This window comes from Phyllopteryx taeniolatus, chromosome 7, assembly GCF_024500385.1.
Source record: "Phyllopteryx taeniolatus isolate TA_2022b chromosome 7, UOR_Ptae_1.2, whole genome shotgun sequence".
NCBI lineage: Eukaryota > Metazoa > Chordata > Actinopteri > Syngnathiformes > Syngnathidae > Phyllopteryx > Phyllopteryx taeniolatus.
Window position 1 is genome coordinate 9096919 of NC_084508.1, and position 21838 is coordinate 9118756.

The window sequence follows — 21838 nt, forward strand, 5'->3', positions numbered from 1 at the left end:
AGGCATATAGTTTCAATTAAAATGTATATTTGAAAGAAATAAAATCATATTGGGGGGAAAATGAAAATATTTTAGACCCAAAAAGTTGTAAATTTTTGCAAAAAAAAAAAAAAATGTCATGCTGGTATTTTCAAGAACAGATGTCTCAAATTTTCCAGTATTTGTAAGCATATTTTTTCTTGGGGGGGGGGGGGTTATTTTTAGGTATAAGTCCTATATTGGGGGCGGGGGGAGTTGTGTACTTGGGCGGAGTCATGTACACTTAAAATATTTAAGAGAAAAATTGTGTTTTAGTGAGAAAAAAAAATGTCAACAAAAAAGTTGTACATTATTGAGAAAAAAAGTTTTACAGTTACACCTTACTTTGTGTAAAGTGTTATATAATTCTCGTTCCTTTGAGTATTTGACAAAGGCATGTCACAGACATGTTAAGTAACCTAGGAACTGTTTTAAAATGTGAAAGAAAAAAAAAAACGTTGCCTTTAATGTTTGAGGGTATTCGGCCCACATTCAAACTGCAGTAAGACTTCCAAGTTATTCGTACATATGTAACAAAATTCTAGCAAAACACTCCTGAGTTTTTACCTCTTTCTGAAGCTGTCCGAGAGTAGCGGTGAGATTGAGCATCAGTTTGGTGACGTTGTCCAGTTGACTCTGCAGAACCTGGATTGAGTCCTGCTGCTTCTGGTCCTGAGGATTTAAGCAAAGCGGAGTCATATAATTTAATAGCAACTGCGCTTCAACACCGTGGCCCAGTCCGTGTCCACCCACCTGCTCTTCAGCGATGCGCGAGGTGTTCTGCAGTTTGACGACAGTCTTGTTGAACGCCCTCTGCATCTCCTCCATCTGTTTGCGGTATCTAAGCAGCATGGAAAAGTTAAATGTGTGGCGTTGGTTATCGCAACGAGTCAGTTTTATTTCTATAGCACCAATTCACAACAGACAACGAGCAGGTCAAGAACCACATTCCTGATACCCAAATGAACCCCACATGAAAAAGCACTTGGCAATAGAGCCAAGGAAAATGTGGGTTTTTTTTTTTCCCCCCACACAGATGCAACGTACATGACATTAAATTGCTGTGAGAGGCTCCCTAAAACCTGCGTCAAAAAAAATATTAAATAGAATGCTCTCCTTTTGATGCGCACGGACGTTGTTGTCATGAGACACTGCAGTGTCGTGTTCAATTTTACAAATTCAAATCTAACCATGGATATATAGTATTCTTATCTTCGAGGCAAGTGTGTGTGTGAGTAGAGCAAGGAGCAGCGTGACAGAATTTCCCCACAGCAAAAAGTTAATACATCGGTTAAATATTGATCAATGTTGAGTTGTTGTTATAATTGGCCCGCCAATTTATCGGGTGGGTTCTAGTCTGCACGCTATAAGAGCAGTTAGGACACACAAATGTTTTCCATTTCCTCTTCTCACATTTTAAAAATCGTCTCAGATGTTAAAAATGTGTATACGTGTACACTGCTTAACATTAATAGTCCCAAACACACACACACACACACAAATGGCTGTACCTCTGGCTAAGCTCCTCCAGGTATCTGCCAGACAGACTCATGTTCATCTCCAGGGCTTTGATCCTGTTGTTGAGCCGCATGAAGACACTCTCCTTCTGGCTGGAGCCGTGCACTGCCGCGCCATTGGCGCCTGCTGTGCCGCCGCCGCCTGCAGGGCCGCCGTTGTAGTCCCCGGCGTTCTGCAGCTCGGCATAGAAATCAGTAGCTGCCCGGTGCGTGTTGCCGTTTAATAGGTCGTCATCCGCCGTGTCCATCGCCCGGTGAGGTTCACCCACCAGAGGGTCCCCATGGTCTTCTAGAGGGGTGTTGGGTTTTTGCGGGGTGTTTTTCTGCAGGTTGCCAACTGCGTCAGGGTCCGTTAAGGGGAGAACTGTCAGCTGCTCCGTGGGAGGGGGGATGAGGTCTTCGGGGCGTGACACAGTCGGAAGGTCCTGTTCCTTAGGGGTGGGGAGGGCAGCATCCGGAGCGTCTGACTCCGGTGTGGGAAGCTGTAGCAAGGGGCTCACCGACAATGCAGGTGGGGTGGCACTCAACCGCTGCGTTTCGGGTACTGGGGCGGCCTGGAGAAGCGGAGTGGGGACGGGGTTTAGAGCGGCGTCCTTGATGGGAGGCAGCAGCATGTCCTGGTGGGTGGGAGTCAGGGAACCGTGGATGTCCGAAAAGCTGTCCGGGTCTAGGGTGGACGTCCTGCTGGGCTCCAGCTGGAAGTCAGATAGCGTAGTGTGCGCGTGGGGGTCCACATGTGGCGTGACAGGGACCTCGCCCAAAGGCTGATCGTCATTTTGGCCCGTGAGAGGCGCCTCGGGCTCTGAGGCTTTTTCAGTGAGGGGAAGGGCTTCCTGTGAAGGTGTGGGTGCGGGGATGGGGATATGTGGAGGTGTGAGGGTGGGGGTGTTACCAACGGGGCATGTCTGGGTGTGAAGTTTGCGGAGTCGCTCCTCGGCCAACACGGCGGAGCACCAGCGGCTGAGTAGCTCAGGTAGCGTGGCCAAGCACGACAGCGACGACAGCGACAAGAAAGGACAGTACGCCAAACTCTCCCTATCCACTGCCTCCTCCTCTTCCTCCTCCTCCAACAGTGTGACTGTGGACTGTTGGGGCTCTTCGTCATCTTCCTCTTCCACCAGAGTAACAATCTGTCTGTCCGTCTGGGGCTCGAGGGAGGAGGCAGATGTGGGAGAAACACCGGCATCCTCGGGAGCCGTATGCTCTTCTGGCTCAACAGGTTTCTCACTGAAGGAAGGAAAGTGAAACTTGTAAATTGGTCCCTTGGCGTATGAGGTCAATTTGTTCCATGATCAAGGTCATAACTCAATTTATTCTTGTAGCCAAGATTGTTCAGAAAGTTATTTTGAATCAACTCAGCAATTTCTTTAAACTTAAATAGATTTTTAAAAATCTCATCACAGTACAGAATCTGCTCTTATCAAAGTGCTAACTGATATAAGGTTGAATACTGACTCGGGAAAAGTGTCAATTCTGGTCTTGTTGGACCTCAGTGCAGCTTTTGATACGCTAGATTATAATATACTGCTGAATAGGTTGGAAACGTGAGTAGGACTAAATGCAACGGTCCGTAAATGGTTCAGGTCCTACCTGGAGGAAAGGAGTTCTTTTGTAACCATTGGAAGTGTTCAATCTCATCGTATGGCAATGACCTATTTGGTCCCTAAAGGGTCAGTTCTTGGACCCCTCCTGTTCAGCCTGTATATGCTACCCTTGGGTCAAATTCTTCAGAACTTTAATTTTGACAATCATAGATATGCAGAGTTATATCTAGCAGTTTCTCCAGATGACTGCAGTTCAATTGAGGTGTTGTGTCACTGTCTAAAACCGATAAATATCTGGATGAGCCAAAATTTTCTTCATTTAAACCACAACAAAACAGAGATAATTGTTTTTGGCAATAAAGAAAAGAGGATTGCGGTTAGTAAATACCTGGAGTCACTCTCTTTAAAAACCAAAGACCAAGTCCGAAATCTTGGTGTTCTGATAGATTCCGACATGACTTTCAACAGTCATATCAAATCAATTACTAAAACTGCCGTCTACCATCTGAAGAACATATCCAGAGTGAAGGCTTGCATGTGTCAAGCAGAACAGGAGAAGCTCATCCATGCTTTTATCCCAAGTAGACTTTGACTATTGTAATGGTCTTATAAAAATAAAAATACATTTAAAAAAAAAAAAAAAAAGCAACAGCTCGTAACTTGGAAAAGTCAAGTTGGGGCACTTGTAAGTCAAGGTACCACTGTATATATTTTTTAGATTGTTTTCAAAGTTTAATAAAATTCACACTCAATCTCAAATTTTAACTAGGTGGCCAAAAACTAACCAAGTTTTAATGTCTGTAGGGTTAAAAAAAAAAAGTTTGATGGGCCGGATAAAAGATCGCAGTGGACCTTGTGTGCCATACTTTTTCCACTCCTGCTTTATGGTGTGTAAAGAGCCTTACACAGTGGAGTCTTGAGGGCTTTTCACTGCCGTCGCAAGCGCAACCTCCACGCTCTCCTCCTTGTTGGTCGACACTTCTTCTGTTCCGTTACCTGGGATTGGGCAAACAGCGTTATAAGACCGTTGTTAAAGTAACGCTGGAGCTAATGGCTCCACTCTTTATGGCGCATGTGGCTGTAGGACGCAGGTTGGACATAGTCCCCTTTCCTGGCAGTTTGGCTCACAAACTCGTTTGGGGTAGCCGGGAAATAGTCAGAACCGGTCTGATCCAGTTAGACCTGATCCTGCCTCCACACGCGCATACACAAGGACTAAAGAGCCAGCAGCAACAGAGACAGCGAGTTACTCATTTAACAAGAAATGTTGGGTATTTACACACACGGTGGATATAACAAGTCTACACACCCCTATTCAAATGCATGGGGCATTTGTGTGATATAAAGAGACCGAGATAGAACATTTCGAAACTTTCCCCACAATGTGACATAACCCGTGCAACTCAATTGGGGAAAAAAAACAAAATCATATATATTTTTGGCAAAGGAAGTAAAAATCCACAACTGAGATATTGTGACTGCACAATAACTGAGGATGCATTCAAACTCATGTCAAATGGGACTGAGCACAATTACAGGTTATAAGTCACATTGAAGATTGAAAGTTTTCTAATGATTTTTCTTGCTCTCATTTTCTTGTTGTACAGGATATAGGTCACATTGAAGGTTGAAAGTTGATGCTTTTCTTTTTTCTTTACATCATAAAAACGTGGCATTTGACCTGGAGTGTTTCATACATGCCAAAATGGTGTTACACAACAGCGGAGGCGCCAACAGAGTTTACATTCGGTCTTTGCAAGCTCCAAATGGTACAATTCCTAATTTTGCTGCAGCCTTAGTGGTGATCATTTTTTTGTGAACCGAGCTGCTGACCTAACAGTTTTAGGAAGTGTTAATCCAAACAAGTTGTTGCGGTTGTGCATCCCTTTGGAAGACATCTACTCTGTATGTAATAAAGCATCATTCAGTCAATCTGTTCCCATCTGCCTTCTGCCGCTTTTGTCATTTCCTTAATGATCCGTTCCATTCATTCAATACCACATCAATGGAAAAAGGACAAATGCGGGTGTACTGAATCATGGCTAAGTCACTTGATGTTTCAATATGCATTGTCATTGGGTCACTCAGACAAGCCAAGGCCTCATCCATTTAGGTGGGCTTTGTTAATGGAATCACTTTAAACCCCACCAAACTGCTTACATGCATGCAAGCGTTAGTCTCCAAGAATAATATTGTATGCATGACTATATTATCACATGCTTTCCATTACGGAACCATGTGTTAACCAATATGGCATGAAAACCATGTGATTCCTCCCAGCCAATCAGAAAAGAAAGGCAATGATAAATAAACTGCATCATGAATAAATTGAGTAATGTCATAGAATTAGGAGAATGATGATGTATGTTTATCATATTAAGCATAATGGACTAAAATTGCCTCATTTGTTGTACTTATTCTAGATGTCTTCTAAAAAATATATTTCATGATCAAGCATTTTAGGTTATTGACTGCATTTCTAATTAAAATTATAACTATGATAAAAATAACTTAAATTAAGTTTAAGTTAAAAAAAAACAACAAAAACAAAAAACTAAGGGTTCAAATTTAAAAGGGGACGTATGTAAAAAAAAAAATTTTTTACTGCTTGCTTACCAATAGTTGGGGCTCTGGAATGCCTGCTCACCCATCCAGTGTAAATTTAAACAACCAAGTAAATGTTTTACGTCTGAAAATCTGTGTGTCTTCTACACACTCATCCCACTGTTTCGGTGCTAATTTGCAGAATAACCCCCCACCCCCACACACACACACACAGTTTAACAGCCCATGACATGATCAGCTACATGGGGTGGAGATCCAGAGCCACTTTCAAGCAGCTGGCACACTATACTAGCTGAAAAGCTGTAATGCAGAGACAAATATTCCCCACAGGTGCAATGCTCCCACCATCAGAGCCAAAAGGTACGCAGAACTCCATTGCGTTTTGTTAGATGCACAGATTAGCGCTGTCAGCAAAGCAGTCAAAAAGGAAGTGGAGGACCCAAGACGGGATGTAAAAAGAACAACACGCATACCTTCTGCCCCTGCTTGGTCCTCGAGCTCAGGTTTACCGCCCAGCACGTTGGCAGCAATGTTGTTGACCATGTTGAGGATGGCATCTGAAAGTGAACACACAATGTTGACATTTTATCAAGAGTCCTGTAATATTTGTTGAATTAATTTAGCACTTTTTTCCCCCTACAATTAGTTATTGCTCCCCATGTTCTCAATAGGGTTGAGGTCAGGGGCTGATGGTGAACATTCTTCCCTTTATATTCATAGCAGCTAAAGCCTGGGTATTATTTTACTGTGGAAGGCACAGTTCTTTTTAGAACATGGCAGGAAATGGTCAGTTACAAAAAAAAAAAGGTCTAGATATTTTGCAAAGGTTATTTCGACAGCTTCAGGCCGCCTAGAGTCACCTAACATAACTCCCTGTTGGTCCAGATGAAAATATTACTGCGCCACCTCAAATGTTTATTCAGTTTAAATCCCATATGACAGTAGTTCTCAAACCTTTAGTTTTAAACCAAGTACCACTTAAAAAAAATTTCAAAAAAATTTCTCCCCAAAAAAAAAAATTTTATTAATAATTTTTTAAAAATGCACAAGCATTTTACGGTACTTAAAAGTTCAATACAAATGAACCCAGGAAATGTACTGTGCTGCATTTAAAAGAAAAAAAAAAAAGTGTAAGCCACTGTAACATTATGCAGTTTGAACAATTCAGTATTCCCCCCACGGACAACCAGGGGGAGCCCGCGTACCACACTTTGAGAATCATCCCTATATGCGCTATTTTTAATACAGCGTATTACTTTCATTTGTGTGTACATACTTGTTGCGGAGCCGAGCAGGTTTTTAGACGCCTTGTCTTCTGATGGTTGATAGCCGGGCGGATAGTCTGAGGAGACAAACGCACATTAATAACTCCACTAACAACAGGCTAAAACCATGTGGTCAGTGAACACGTTTTAGGTACATCTCACAACCTTGTGTGTTCCTTGATGCTTACCGCAATCTTCATCCAGGTAGTCCAGCCTTTCAGAAGGGTACTGGGAATCGGCTATCTCCTCATACTCCTCCACCATGCTGGTACCAAACACCCTACGCAAAACAAACACACACTCTGTGACCTCCACAAAACTGACTGGGAACGACGATCAAGTGACAAAAGACTGCAAGACATTGCGTTCATGCAAAATAGTTGACATTTTCTTGATCGTACGCATCGTTTATGTTGGACAATTTTAACTCCTTTTTAGCAGTCGTGCCACTTTCTTGTGTCATCTTAAAGATTCAACAAATACAGTGTCATCAAATTTTGGTTCAACTGTAGATAAAACTTAAAAAATGTTATTTAATGCCAAAGGAGTCAAGAGCAAGTGAAAATATAACCTCATTGCTCTTTTTAGGTCAACACTGAGACAATCTGTGGAACATAACAGTCACGTACGCCTACCACGATAACCATTTCGCCTTGTAGGTGAACGTAGCAATTAGCGTGCCCTCCGGACAAACTACACAGAAATCTGGTGGTATTGATAGAAATGTACATAGATCCATAAATACCAGCAAAAGCAATATGTCTTACCTGAAGAGACTGAGGGGACAGAAGTGTTCGGAACCAAAGTGGGAAAGCAGCTCAACCTGCAAAAGGACGTACAAGGGGGAAAAAGTCAGGCATGATTTAGCAACAATCCTGACACCAAAAAGCTCGAGGTATTGGGCTTTCGAGTGAAATTTCAGGATGACCTTAAAATGACTTGAAACATTGAACAGTTGGACATATGCATTCAAAGGTTTATATAAAGCCATCAATCAAGGTTATAGTGCATTTTAGCTTCATACTGAAATTTCACCCGAAAGACGACTATCTCGAGCTTTTATTGAGTAGTGTATGTGAGCCCCATTTATTACACCCTCAAATTACTAAAGTGAAACAGATGCAGTATGGTCAATGTGGGTGTTAGTATTCACATGCATTTGTGACAAGTGTTTCTCCCACCCAACAACTCACCTGTTAAAAGACACGTATTACGACAGTTAAAGACATGTGAACGGCCTGTGACAGACAGAGAAGAATGCTAACCTTAATGTACTTGATGAACATCTGAGACCGCAGGACGGAAGGCAGGAGAAATAAAACAAGAAAATGAGTTCAATCAAAGGAGTTGCAAGCATTTTCTATAAAGTTTAGAGAAACACACACACACACACACACAAAAGGTTGATCTATTTATTATTCCAGATGGTTCCACATGATGCTGATAGAGATTGTTCTAACAAGCGTTTAAGAATAGACGGACGGGCAGCAGGACCAAGTCAGAAAAGATGAGAAATGTCAGCGAAAGACGTTCTATACTGTAGAGATTTTTACAGCGATGCAAGCAGTCCTGCAACTACAAACCAATATTAATGACATTTTAACATTATACACTGCAAAAAAAAAAGCTTGGCAATTTGGGGGTGTGATAATGATATACATTCATTCGTTTAGCTTCCGTTCCGCTTATCCTCACTAGGGTCGCGGGGGTGCTGGAGCCTATCCCAGCAATCTTCGGGCGAGAGGCGGGGTACACCCTGAACTGGTCGCCAGCCAATCGCAGGGCACATAGAAACAAACAACCATTCGCGCACACATTCACACCTAAGGGCAATTTAGAGTCTTCAATCAACCTACCATGCATGTTTTTGGGATGGGGGAGGAAAGCGGGGCGAAAATGCAAACTCCACACAGGCGGGGCGGGGATTTGAACCTAGGTCCTCAGAACTGTGAGGCAGATGTGCTAACCAGTCGCTCACCGTGCCGCCCTAATGATATACATGTCCACCCAACTTGCGTGTTGATCGGTGAAATGGGTGCGGGGGGGGGGGAATCTTTTCCAACCTTCTAGGGGGCTAAGTTACTGAGTGAGAATTGGCGGATTCAAACCAAAATGGCTGACTTCCTGTTTAATTTTGTGCATGGGCCTTTGAGACTTTTTTGTGCATCCTGTGTTGGTGACCAAACTAGTGTTGGGGGATAGTGTATTTCAAACTTCCCAGGAGGCGCAACTGTGTTAGTTTCAGGGGGTTGTGTTTGGGACTCCTTAAATGCCATACATTTTCATCAGGATACAAAGCGCATTTGACCTTTAGCTCATACAAGCAGCGCCACTGTGACGGGCGCACAATGTGACGGCCATTAATAAGAGTCACATTTCACCGTTCACTTGTTCCTGGGATGGAGTTACCCACTCGCTCTGCTGGGTTAAATTACCGTGAAGTCACAAGAGGCTCTCCTGAGCTTACAACCATCAATGCCACTGTGTGAACTAAAGCAAATAACCAATAAATACACTATTTATGACACCCCACCTCCACCCAACTCCCCTGGGGGCATTACTGTACTTTCGCTGAGGGGGAAAAGAAGGGAAGTACCTTCACATATTTAGCATAAAGCTGTTCATCCAGTGGAAAGCTCTGTACGATACGTTCATCGCGGGCGTGGAACGTCCCCAGCTTCACCCACTTGTTTGTGGGGTACCTGCAAAAAAACACCACAAAGTGAGACTGGAAAGTCCGTCGACGGCCGCGTGCCAACATTGAGGCTGGTGCAAAATGCCACACAGGCCGAGATATGACTCAAGGGCAGAACCTCGCATGCCAGAATTTATCAAGGGAATTAAATCTTGAAGGTCAAAAATAAATAAGACAAACATATTCTGTGCCATAATGCTGGTCGTCAAGCTAACTATTGATTGGTTGCGCATGTGCAGAAATGATGGAAAAACATTGATGCAAAAAAGCTCATGAAACATGAATGCTGATGAAGAACATGTGGACGTTAGAGATGAAACTTTATGGATAATCCGTGATAACATTTCTAACAGTTAGTAATATCGTTTCAAGTTTAAAATTGTATCTTATTTAGCATAATTGGTTCTGCCCCTGCCAGCTCAGTGACTTTGTAACTCTACCTTGTATTTGGACACACGCGCAATTAGCAACAAATCTTGCAACTTTTTCTGGTGTTATTTGAGAACTTTGAAGTCAGACTGGCCCACAGATGCAGCGAGAGCAGGAGATGTTCACCACCTCCGGACTGCAAGTGAATGGCACTCGCGAGGCTGCCTTGTTGTAAGTATAACTATATGTGTGCATGTTATAAACAAAAAAGGTGGCTACACACAAAAAAAAGGTTCGTGTCCACTCATTCATGCAGTGGAAAGAAAATGGAGGATTATCCCTGATAATCCTCCATTTAGGTATTCCTGACTTCAGCCCTCGCGTCGCAGACAGAGCTTGTGAATATTGTCAGCTTCAAATGCATCTTCAAATGATATTCCTATATATACACTACAATAAACATTTCTTAAAATTGGTACTGTGTATCTAGAAGCCCCACAGAAAATAAGTTTGTTTATATGTCAACACAAAAGCTATTTCAACCGAAAAACATTGTTCATGTGTCCAACAATTATCTGCTAGAATGATTTTTACAATTACATAGCCTCAAAATAATAAGATCTTTATAATAATTACACACATTTCTTAACAGAGTCCAACTTATTAAAATATACCACTATCTGATTCCATCATTTAAATTTTGTTGGGTTTTGCATGCATGAAAATTCCCTGGTTGTTTTTGCACATACAATTTGCTGCAATGTTTTTGGCTTTCAGTGTGCACCAGATTTTGTTGTTTATATTTGTTTAGTAATATCGTGATAATACCTATAGAGGTCATAATTTTAGTCAAGATAATCATGACTTGAAAATTTCATACCGTTTCATCTCTACCCGACACCATACATAACATGTATAATGCAACAGCCGCAATATTAGGTCCGATCCAATGGAGGAGCTCTCAATATCATGCAGGGGCTGTTCTCAACTGTATGCTGGTGTACCTAATGTTGTGGCCAGTGCTTCCACAGCGGCAGTTTATATGGATTTCTACTGGGTGTACCTGTCACTTAGGGAGACAACAAAGTCTTTAGGCGTCGACGAGAAGAGTTCAAAGTTGGCAATGTCCAGCTGCTTGACTTGAATGGGCTCACAGAGCTCGATCACAAACCTGCAGAGCCATAAAGAGGTGTATTTTAAATACAAACTTCTATATAAACTATGGACAGAAAAGAGGGGGGGGGGGGGGGGGGGAAAGAAAAAAAAATCGGGGATATTGGGTAGTAGTTCAGGATAAATCAAAAATACACTATAACATACAGTAAATTAATTTGACCACTGAGCTTAAGACTGTCACAGTGACATCCACAGGTTGCAATAGAGCTACAGAGAGACTGGAAGAGTTACAGAAAGGCATAGAAGTGGATGTATTTGGAAATATTCATGGCCAAACACTGCTGTGAATTTTGTCGCGCACTTCTTGTTTGAGAACAGCACATAGTGCAAAAAAAACTACTAAGTTCACCTATGAAGACATGTTCACCTGCTATTGCGCATACTTTGCTGAAATTTCACCCAATGGCTCAAACTGTTTGTGAGTATGTAGCTAAAACTATTGCAGATGTCACTCACCAGATTTTGTTGCTGCAGGGATTCAGCATGTAAAGGTCCATATTCTCCATGAGAATAGCCGACGTGCTCTGGAGTCAACAAAATATTGAAATCAAGTTGTCCATGAAATACCAAAAAAAAAAAAAAGATGAGTGTTTATATTATACATGACCTTGAACAATGTTGTGGCAATGGCCAGCTTCTCTTATATTAGGATATTGCTTAGTTTGTAGTGTCTTAAGGAGACTTTTCCCCACTACCAACCTTGGCCTCATTGTTTGCAGAGAGTATCTTTGCGCCACACTCTACCGAGGCGTAGTTATTCTTGAAGTTTTTCTGGACCTTTTTCACTGGCTGGGCGATGCCGCTGGCAGCCGTGTGGAGATTCTGACCTGCGCAGAGGGGGAGACATACAGAAATAGAACCTGTGAGGAACCTAAAAGCCAGAGACGAGTAGAGGTGAGGCATAATCGAGCGTCCTCCATAAGCTACAACAGTGGGACTACTGCGCATGCATGTTGAAGACTTACTTTTCTCCTTCTCCACCTCCATGACTTGTTTCTTCCACTCATCAAAGGTTGGGATGTCATCCTTGCTGGGAACAGAGGGATCCGAATCCCTGCTGATACCAGCCTCCCCCACCTATATTGCACATACGAAACACATTCCTTGAAAATATGCAAATATCCCTTGAAAAATAGTCACATTTATCCATCCCCCAGGCTCGCCCTTTCCCTCACCACTCTCGAAGACGATTGGCTGTCGCAACGCGATTTGTGGCTTGAAGTTTAAATTTCCCAGCCCGTGCAAATGGGTAAAGAAGCAAATTTGTGTGTGCTCGACCCACTCGTGTCGCGTCATGCGCACGGATTCGTGGCTATTCACGCGAATTGCATTGCCCATATATGTAATCACAGTTAACGCGCATAAAGGGGGAGGGGGGTAATTATGAAGGAAAAAAGTTCTACTTGAAACTAATATTTTCAATAAGTAACAAGTTTGCTTTGGAGTAGTTTATTTTCTAGATTAAAGTAGACTTATCTTGAAAACTTAAGAAAATACATTTTTCCTCAAAAATATATACCGTTTTCATAACATTGCAAATATGTCTTTTTGTCGTCACAATATACCAGTACCCTTTTTTTTCTTGAAAATGTTAGGATTATAAATCTGGAAACTAACGAACTAGACCTTGGAACGATTAATTTCCATTTGCTTTATTGCCAATGGGAAAAACTGCCAGTGTCCAGAACCGCACTTTTGGACTCCACTGTAGTTTTTGTAAAACACTGCTAAAAACAAACAGCTATGGCAATGTAATAATCCTCCTTGGCACAGGTAATAAGACTGCCTTTGTCTTTTGTGTTTGTGAAAAACAAAGTGAGGCGCGCGACTTGGCACGTCCCCCCTGAAACATTCACCACCTCCCCGCTGTTAGCGTAACTCTGCTGCACATAAGGTTATTCAGACGCAGTAAAATGAGGATGACGCATTATTTGTAAGGACGCCAGCATGCGTGGGGGGCCTAGCAATCTATTGGCCCACGTTAGCTTCAGGGTGCCCACGGCTTGTCGACCAGGAAGCTTACGGTACACGACATGGCTCAAACACTCACATTTTCCATTGCAACAGAGCGCCTTATTTTTTCCCTTTCTTAAATATAAATCACATTTATTCCTCCCAAAACTCAAAATCTAACTATTCTTGAAATTAGATAGATAGATAGATAGATAGATAGATAGATAGATAGATAGATAGATAGATAGATAGATAGATAGATAGATAGATAGATAGATAAACCATATGACTTTGGTCAAAATAAGACTCAAATATCCAAAATTATGGTCAAAAAATATACAATTATTCTTCTAAATTTGAGAATAGTCGTAATTTCATCGAGACAATACACATTTTCTCAAAAATAGACAACTTTTTCCCCCCACAGACTACTTTTTTACCTCAAAAGTATTGACTTTTTCCCCACAAACTATTCAGGAAAATAGACTTTATTCTCGAAATTTTATGGAAAAGTTGTAATTTTACAACTTTAACTCTAAATATAGTCTCATTACTTTCTCAAAATCTATTGGATTTTTCATCCTGAAAATCCTGAAAAGCATAAAACTTTATTTTCAAAAGTATATACGACTATTTTAAAAACAACAACTTAATTTTCAGAAGTATATGTGACTTCATTTTCAAAAGTAAATAAGACTTAAAAAAAAAAAATAATAATAAAATAAAATTGTACGACTATTTTCGACTGTCGCAACATTACAGCAATCTCGTATGGTAATTTTTCCGCCCCAGGGTGACCTTAATACTTCTATTTAAGAGTCATCTTTTCAATTCAGAATTTGAAACGCAAATGACCTGCTGCGGATGCAAGGAGGCGTTGTTGTCGTGCTGCACCTCAGTCAGTCCCTCTTCCTGCTGCTTCTCATGTTCCTCCTCCTGTTGCTGTTCCACATAGACCGAAGTGGACTGAACCACTGCTTCGGGACCCAAATCCTGGCTCTGGTCTGACTGCTGGTGCTCTTTGTCAGCCTCTCTGCAACAAAAAGTGAGGGAAGATCCAAAATGAGCGATGGTAGTAGTAATACAAATACCAATACAAACATTTTGAGAGTGAAATAATCAAATAAGCTGGCAGATGAGGAGGAAATTAAATGGGGGGAGAGGCGAGAGAAAGGCCAGGCGCGAGCTGATTGAACTTGCGCAGTCATTACCTGTGATCACATCCCTGGAAGGGGATTGAGGGGGGGGGGGGGGGGGGGGGCTAGCAAACTCACCTCAGGAGGGGGCTGCCGAAAGGGGAATTTTCACAGGTTGCCAGTTCGGGGGGGATGACCCCGCACTGCGAGTCAGAGAGCTCAGCAAAGACAAAGCTGTGTGCTGGGGGCTCGTCTCCTGCACTGGCAACCCGCACTGCGCTACGGGAAAGAAAGGACATGGCGTTTACCACTTCTCCTCACACCGGGCATGGTGGGAGACAGGTCATTAGATGCACACAAAGGTAGAACGGTGGGAGGGGGCTTGAATTGATCGGACTTGTCCTTCTAGGAGGTCCCACCCAGAAGAGAGGTGTGTAAAAGGGTCCATGATTTCCTCAATTCTTCATTACAAAGTCCATTCGGAGCGCCCATTAGTGTGTGAGCAGCTTCTTGAATGATACATGGAATATATTGCCTTTGCTTTGGGACCGGTCATTTCAATTGTAAAATCAAATCCACACACAAATACAATGATGGAATAAAAAAATAAAAAAAATGTGCAGAAAATCATTTTGGGGAAATTTGTAAAACAAAACGCTAAAGTTTTTAGTAAAAATATTTTAAAATATCTAAACCAGAAATATTAACATTTTAAAAAAAAAATTCAAATATATTTTTATGTAAAATATTAAACATGAAAGTTTAAGGTGTAAAAAAAATAACTTCAATTCTGCACAAAAATGTTTACAAGTATTAAAAAACATTTTGAACAAATTATATATAGAAAATATAATAGACACACACACACACACAGTATATAAAATAAAATGGTAAAATAAAAAAACAAACTTTTTCAACATGAAATTAACTAAAACATGCAACATTGCACATGTCAGGAATATTTCTTTGCATGGCCAGCTCACCATTCGTTGGGGATTTGTCGTTCCAGTTGTAAAATTAAATCACAATACATAAAAAAAAAAAACAACTATAAAGGAAAGGTTAAAACTACAAAATAAATAAAATCGGTGTAAGGTGTGACTCTTACCCTGTAGGAGCCGAACTATCACTCTGTGAGGTAGGTGTGTCGTTGGCATCATGTGCGGGTGCAGCCGGGTCAGAGTCGGGGCGCTGATCTGTGGCAGCTTCATCGCCAAGGAGCTCTGTGGGGTCTGGGGTCTCGCTGGACATGTGGCCCTGTGCTGGAACTGGCTCTGACAGGGTGGACGAAACCGTAACTGCCTGGTCACCATCCCGGTCCAGGATCTGTGCTTCAGTCCGTAGGTCTGACTCAATCACGGGTTCTGAGGAGGGTTCTGGCTCAGGAGCAGCAAGTAGAGGATCAGAGTCTGTGTCTGAATTTGATACTTCCTCCTCCTCCTCCTCAACTACCTGTGGATTCACAGTCTGTAGAGACGTCAAGAAAACAGAGAGGGTTCTGCTGTTTTAGTTCACAAGAGTTTTTCCCTGTGCAAGAACAAAGCAAGTGTAACAAAGCAGCCTCGGAATGTAACAGAGTCTCCTGATTTATAGCAGGCAGAAAAACATTTATCCAAGAGCTGTGCCTCTGTAGGTGCTGCTGTTTTGATTAGCCACAAAGTTTTTTTCTGCGCTGAACATAGCAAAACAGCACAAAATTCAAGTGGGCACAAACACCAAAACCTATTTGTAGGTGCTGCTATTTTGGTAAGCAACAAAGTGTTTTCCGGTAGCAGATGTAGCAAAGCAGCCGCAGAACATAACCAAGCCTTCTGTTTGTTTCACAGTAGGTACCAACACTTTAATTCCTTCGAGGGATGTGCCTCAGTAGGTATTGCCATTTTGGTTAGCAACATAGTTAGTTCCTGTGCCAGATGAAGCAAAGCAGCCACAGAGGGTGCAAACCCTTTCGATGACAGATCTGCCTCTGCAAGTGCTGCAATGTTGGTTGGCAAAAGATTTTTCCTCTTTCAAATGTAGCAACACTGCCTCAAAACCTAATGGAGCCTCCCTATTTGTTCACATTAGGTAGCAACACAAATTCATCATGCCTTCACACTGGATCTTCAACGCCTGCGTAATATAAAAGTACCTGTTCTTGATCTAAATGGTGTCCCGCTCTCTTGGCCTCTAGTCCCAAATCAAAGGAGGTGTGAGTCGGCCAGTCTTCAACCTTCCACGGAATACATCAATGAACCATTTATTTTCTTTCACACATCGTCGTGTTAATGTCTTGATTGAAAAAGAATACCGTCTTTTACAAAATGCTGTTTGACTTTACATTTGTGCCGAGTTTCGCCATCACAAAACCCTCGTTATACCGAAATCAGGGAAATGTTTGAATACATTGATTCTTCTGAACTTTTTAATATATATATATATATATATATATATATATATATATAAAATTTAAACATTTGCATTGTGTTCTATTTTATGATGATTAAACACAGCAGGTTACACTGACCCATGAACACTGTTGGTAAGAAATGAAGTGAACACAATAGGAGGGTTAAAAATTGTACTGGTAATATTTTTTAAGTCACATTTTAACATGGTTAATTGACATGAAGGTGCAAAAATATGTAATATGACTAACTTTCATCGATGGTTAAACTTAAGGAGGAGAACGAGGAAAACATACCTCAGATGAATAAGGATTTTGGCGAGATTTTACTTTAAACCTTAACCTGCTCTTGTTTGGTACAATGGTTGCGCAATCAAAGTAAAGGCTGGCTTGACTTCAGCGATGAGGAACTTGCATGCATTAATGAAAAAGCCAAAGAAAATGCAGTGAAACACTGGACAAAAAGACTATTATGGACTGGGTTACCCTCTGTATTTGTTCGACTGCTACCATTCCAGTTTTTTGAGAGCCCACAGCATTTAACAACACACTTATTTGCATAAAAGAACCTCCTGCGGTTCAGGTTCGTACGTGTGAGGGTGCCAGTGACGTACAGCCAGTCCTGCAGAGCAGATTTGTCATGCCTGTGGCTTGAAGTCAGTGATTTGCCTCCTTCAGTGCTTACACGCACGCCAGAGCACACAAACCCCCCTCTCCCACAAAGAAAGAATGGAGAGAGAAAAAAAAAAAAAAAAAAAAAAAAATTAAAAACACCTCATTTTCAACAAATCACGATGTTGACGATTAAGCGGGGCACAACCATACAGATTTTTAACATTTGAGATACTTCACACATGAGGCGCGAGTCTTTTCTCCCATATTAAAGGTCGGGTGTACTACCAAGAGGATAATCGCTCCCCCCAAAATTTCAGAGACATCCAATAATCAGGCCTTTGGCAGACGGAAGGGAAAATACTCAAATTTGGCCTGACTGTCAGTAAGTGTGTACACCACTTTAGCTGTAAGGGGAGAAAGAGTGACAAATATCTAACCTAACATCACTGTGTGATAGCAAGTCCAGTCCTTTTGTGACATCAAAACAAGACAAATGAATCCCTATTATTGCTCAAACACAGCTATGTATGCATAAGGCATTTTGACCTGAACTTTAAACCCAAAGCACTGGTCTTAACTAACTTAAGCAATATCGCTACCCCCTTCAATTTGAAAGGTTCCTGACAACGTGGAACCAGGCTTCTTTTTATGAGGTGGTTATCTTCCAATTTGGTGCTTTTCGAGATAAACAGCTGTAAAATTAGTGAGATAAGATGAAGTCAGTTCTATCTTGAGAGGCTGTTTCTAGGACTTGACCCTCATTGAGTACACATACGTCTGTACATAATCCCGGACCTATACCGGATCCTCCTGCTTCTTCTCTTAGCAGGTCAATAAGAGCTTTACCCCGCTCCCTGCCACACCATCTGGGCGCTGGGCACACTCTCCAGTTTAATAATATCGCTAGTAGACAACACAGCAGGGCTGAGCAGCAGTGTTGACATAAAACTCATCAATTCCTGCCGCATCTAATTGTACAGAAAACAGGAACCGACCTGGAGCTGCATGGAGTCCTGCTCAGGCTTATGGTCATCAGGGTTGTTGTTTTTGTTGTCGTTGTCCCCAGCAGGCTGACCTGGGTCAGACAAGCTGTGCTCTGAACAATAGGCATGATGATTGGGGTACCTGAAACACACAAAAGTATATCATGAGTACTCAAATAATTAGCAAGACCATTTAAGCCATTGCAGTAACAAGCGCATGTGTGTCATCAGCTAAGTTCCTAAGTGAGACAGACATAGGTCATTTTTTTCCACAATAAAACAGTTTGCTGATGTCTTAACTGCATGCTTTGAGCAACGTAAGCCAAGGACCAAGCTTTAGTTGAAATCACTCACTTTTGGAAGGGGCGGATCCGTCGCTTGCAAACGCTCTGAAAGGTTTTTGTTAGCTAGGGCATGTGATGAAGCGATGGCTAATCAGTGTTGTCAACTTGGATACTTTTCTGACCCCACTCTTTTTTTTGAAAGCAACAAATCTAGCAACGTTTTCTAGTGTTATTGGAGCGCTTTGCCCCTCGGCGTCCAGAGTGCCAATGAATGCCACATGCCAGAAGCCACCACTGGCTAATTTAGACACTTGAGAGCAGTGATTCTCAACCAGTGTGCCGGGGCACATTAGTGTACAGTGAGCGCTGTTGGAAATTATAACATTTTACGTAAATACTAAAAAAAAAAAATATTTATTTACAAGAAATTGCCCGTAGGTGTGACTTTTGAGTGTGAATGGTTGTTTGTTTGTATGTGCCCTGCGATTGGCTGGCAACCAGTTCAGGGTGTACCCCGCCTCCTGCCCGATGATAGCTGGGATAGGCTCCAGCACGCCCGCGACCCTAGTGAGGAGAAGCGGCTCAGAAAATTGATGGATGGATATTGTAATAGATGGCAAGAAGTACATACAGTAAGTAATGTATCATTTTTGTTTGTTGGTGTGCCGTGAGATTTTTTCCAATTGTAAAATATGTGCCTTGGCTCCATGAAAGTTGGAAATCACTGCTCTAGAGACGCACTTGTGTGTATACAAACAATTCACTTCCCATAATAGTTCCCCTTTAAAAAGTTACATCCAGAGCTACAATTTAAGATTGATTTCTGACCCAAATTGAATTGGAACACAACGCCTACTCATAAAATTTAGGTTGGACAAACAGAAAGTAAATAATGTTCCGTCCTTGTCAGGTGAACAAACTTGAATGCACTTTTTCGCATTCAGAGTGAGTGACTGATGAAAAGAAGCATACACGAGTTCGTGTTGAGACGGGTAAGACCAAGAAGCAAGTGGCAAAGGACAGCAGGAGCATTTGACGGATATGTTTGTTTCATTATTACGGCCCAAAGCTTTGCATCCAAGAAGGTCACAACTATGAAATGAAAATAAAAGTCACGACGTATGAGATGATGCTGGAGTATTACTGCTTGGAGAGTCACAAAAAGACAAAGAAAAAGAACATCAATGAACTGACTTTCTTGTGAGGAGAGTTTGCTGACGTTAGACATGTCAGCGTATAGTTTGTTTTCTTTTTAGGAAAGTGCAACACCAATAGTTAGTCTTCTTTTAAGGGAAGTGAAACATCAATAGTTTGTCATCTTTTTAGGGAAGTGGAAAACTTAGTTTGTTCTGGAAGTGCAACAGCAATAGTTTGTCTTTTCAGGAAAATGCACCCTAGTTTGTTTTTTTACAAAAGGTGCGACATAAATATGTAGTCCCCCCAATCTGAAATGATTGCTATTCACAGTGTGACTCCATTTCAGATGAGTTAACAAGTTCGCCGTGCTGCCAAAAGCATGTCGCTATTCATGATGTCTGCTAGCCAGAGACTGAGCCGCACTATTTGTTTATAGGGTAGATGTGTGGCTAAAGCGCAGGAGCGCTACATTTCCTGTCTTACCCGTGTACCAAGTATCTGTCTGGGAACTTGATACATCTATAATTCAGTCATCCATTTATCCTGTTCAGGGTCATGGGGAGCTGGAGTCTATGCCAGCTGACTTTGAGCAAAAACTACACCCTGGACTGGTCGTCAGTCAATCACAGGACACAGAGGCAGGCTATCAGTCACACTCACATTTACACCATCACTGAGTAAGCAATGAAGCCACGCTGCCTGTACCAAAGTACAGTACAAGCCCACATCACATCCATAACTAATTACAATACATTATTTTGGCATAAACAAAACACCAAAAGCTCCCAGTAAGTAATTTAAGCGGTTGAAAATCGATGCGGGGGCGGGGGTGGTGGGGGGTTTGGTTTAGCGGAACACATGCGGCGCTCGTGTTAGCAACCTGCTAACCTACTTGCCAAGGACGTGACTAGCAGTGGGTGCACAGATCCACGACTCACTCATTTATTCACATTTGGATTGTTATTGAACGAGAAAACAACTTTGAATACATGTTATGGAAAATTTTAAATATTTCGATACAAATAGTTGGGTCTCTGGAGGGCCTGCCTGCCCATCGAGTGCAAAATTACACAACCAGGGCAAACCACAAAGCCATTGCCGAACACACAGTATAATGAATAAATAGCAACCATGAGATAATATAGGCTGGGGGCGAAGTTTAGGTCCTCTGCTTTAAAGGATCTTGTGCTGTATGAATGTTTCCTATGCCCTTTCTGTCCCTGGCCAACCACTCCAAGAATTACAGATGCACGCGCAGTGGCTTCTTCATCCCTACAGTATTGCATTTAGCTTATGTAAGAGCTGGTTGGGTATAGAGTAGAAATGTTTACAAAAAGGGGGGAAAAAAAAAAAAAAAAAAAAATCAACCATAAGATGCAACATTGTGATAATACTGATAACTTTGATTTAAAAAAAAAAAAAAAAAAAACTACCTTACATAAACATTATACAGTTACCCAAAGAACCCCATTTTACACTTAACTCATTGACACATACATTTATCCTAAGATGGGCCATTCATCTCTCTGATAAGGATCGCACGTTTCAACACTTGCGTGTTGTAGCAAACACATCCCAGAGTAATCATCCATCCATCCATATTCCACACTGCTTATCCTGGTTACGGTTTCGGAGCCTATCCCAGCTGGCTTCGCGGCTTCAGGCGAAAGGCGTACTACACCCTGAACTGGTCGCCATTCAGTCGCAGGGCACATATAGACATGGACAACCATTTGCACTCACATTCACACCGTCAATGAGTGGGAACTGAACCTAGGCTACCCGCACCAAAGTCAGGCGAGTGTACCACTACACCATCAGTGACTTCCAGAGTAAACAATCCTTCCCAAACGTTCGCCATGAAAGCGCTCTTGGCTACTGTGAAATGACTAAATAAAAAGATGCGGCTCGTCATTCATAAAACACATATTTACAAAGAGATTAAGCTAAGCGGCGAGCCAGTTTTCCCAGCTTATACGCCAGGCCCAGACGAAAGCGGCAAAGGTACCGTGTCTGCCCTCATTCGGCATCCTAAAGAAGGAAAATACAGGATTACGACATTCCTTGTGAATGAAAAGAAAACAGATTGGGAAGGGGCGGGAGGAGGGGGTGGGGGGTCCTTTTGGTGGGCGTAGCATGACCTACTTTTGGGCGCCAATGGTTATGCAACAGCAGGAGGAGGAAATCACATTCCA

At 42.0% G+C, this 21838-nt stretch overlaps 1 protein-coding gene across 5 annotated transcripts in view; it reads right to left on the bottom strand.

Annotated features, from left to right (window-relative positions):
- suco (SUN domain containing ossification factor) overlaps positions 1-21838 on the bottom strand; it is a 44630-nt gene that overhangs the window by 5956 nt on the left and 16836 nt on the right. For 2 of the 5 annotated variants that reach the window (XM_061779193.1, XM_061779192.1), the window contains exons 2-20: positions 18235-18364; positions 16370-16450; positions 15347-15705; positions 14377-14517; positions 13958-14135; positions 12115-12226; positions 11849-11976; positions 11606-11673; positions 11037-11144; positions 9506-9611; positions 8175-8195; positions 7677-7732; positions 7098-7189; positions 6921-6986; positions 6118-6201; positions 3985-4075; positions 1530-2762; positions 772-859; positions 586-690 (exon numbers count right to left, since the gene is read on the bottom strand). In XM_061779193.1, the coding sequence (XP_061635177.1) occupies positions 586-690; positions 772-859; positions 1530-2762; positions 3985-4075; positions 6118-6201; positions 6921-6986; positions 7098-7189; positions 7677-7732; positions 8175-8195; positions 9506-9611; positions 11037-11144; positions 11606-11673; positions 11849-11976; positions 12115-12226; positions 13958-14135; positions 14377-14517; positions 15347-15705; positions 16370-16450; positions 18235-18364 (3247 nt within the window). The remainder of the gene's footprint in view (positions 1-585; positions 691-771; positions 860-1529; positions 2763-3984; positions 4076-6117; positions 6202-6920; positions 6987-7097; positions 7190-7676; positions 7733-8174; positions 8196-9505; positions 9612-11036; positions 11145-11605; positions 11674-11848; positions 11977-12114; positions 12227-13957; positions 14136-14376; positions 14518-15346; positions 15706-16369; positions 16451-18234; positions 18365-21838) is intronic. The other 3 variants (XM_061779194.1, XM_061779195.1, XM_061779196.1) reach the window with 3 other exon arrangements.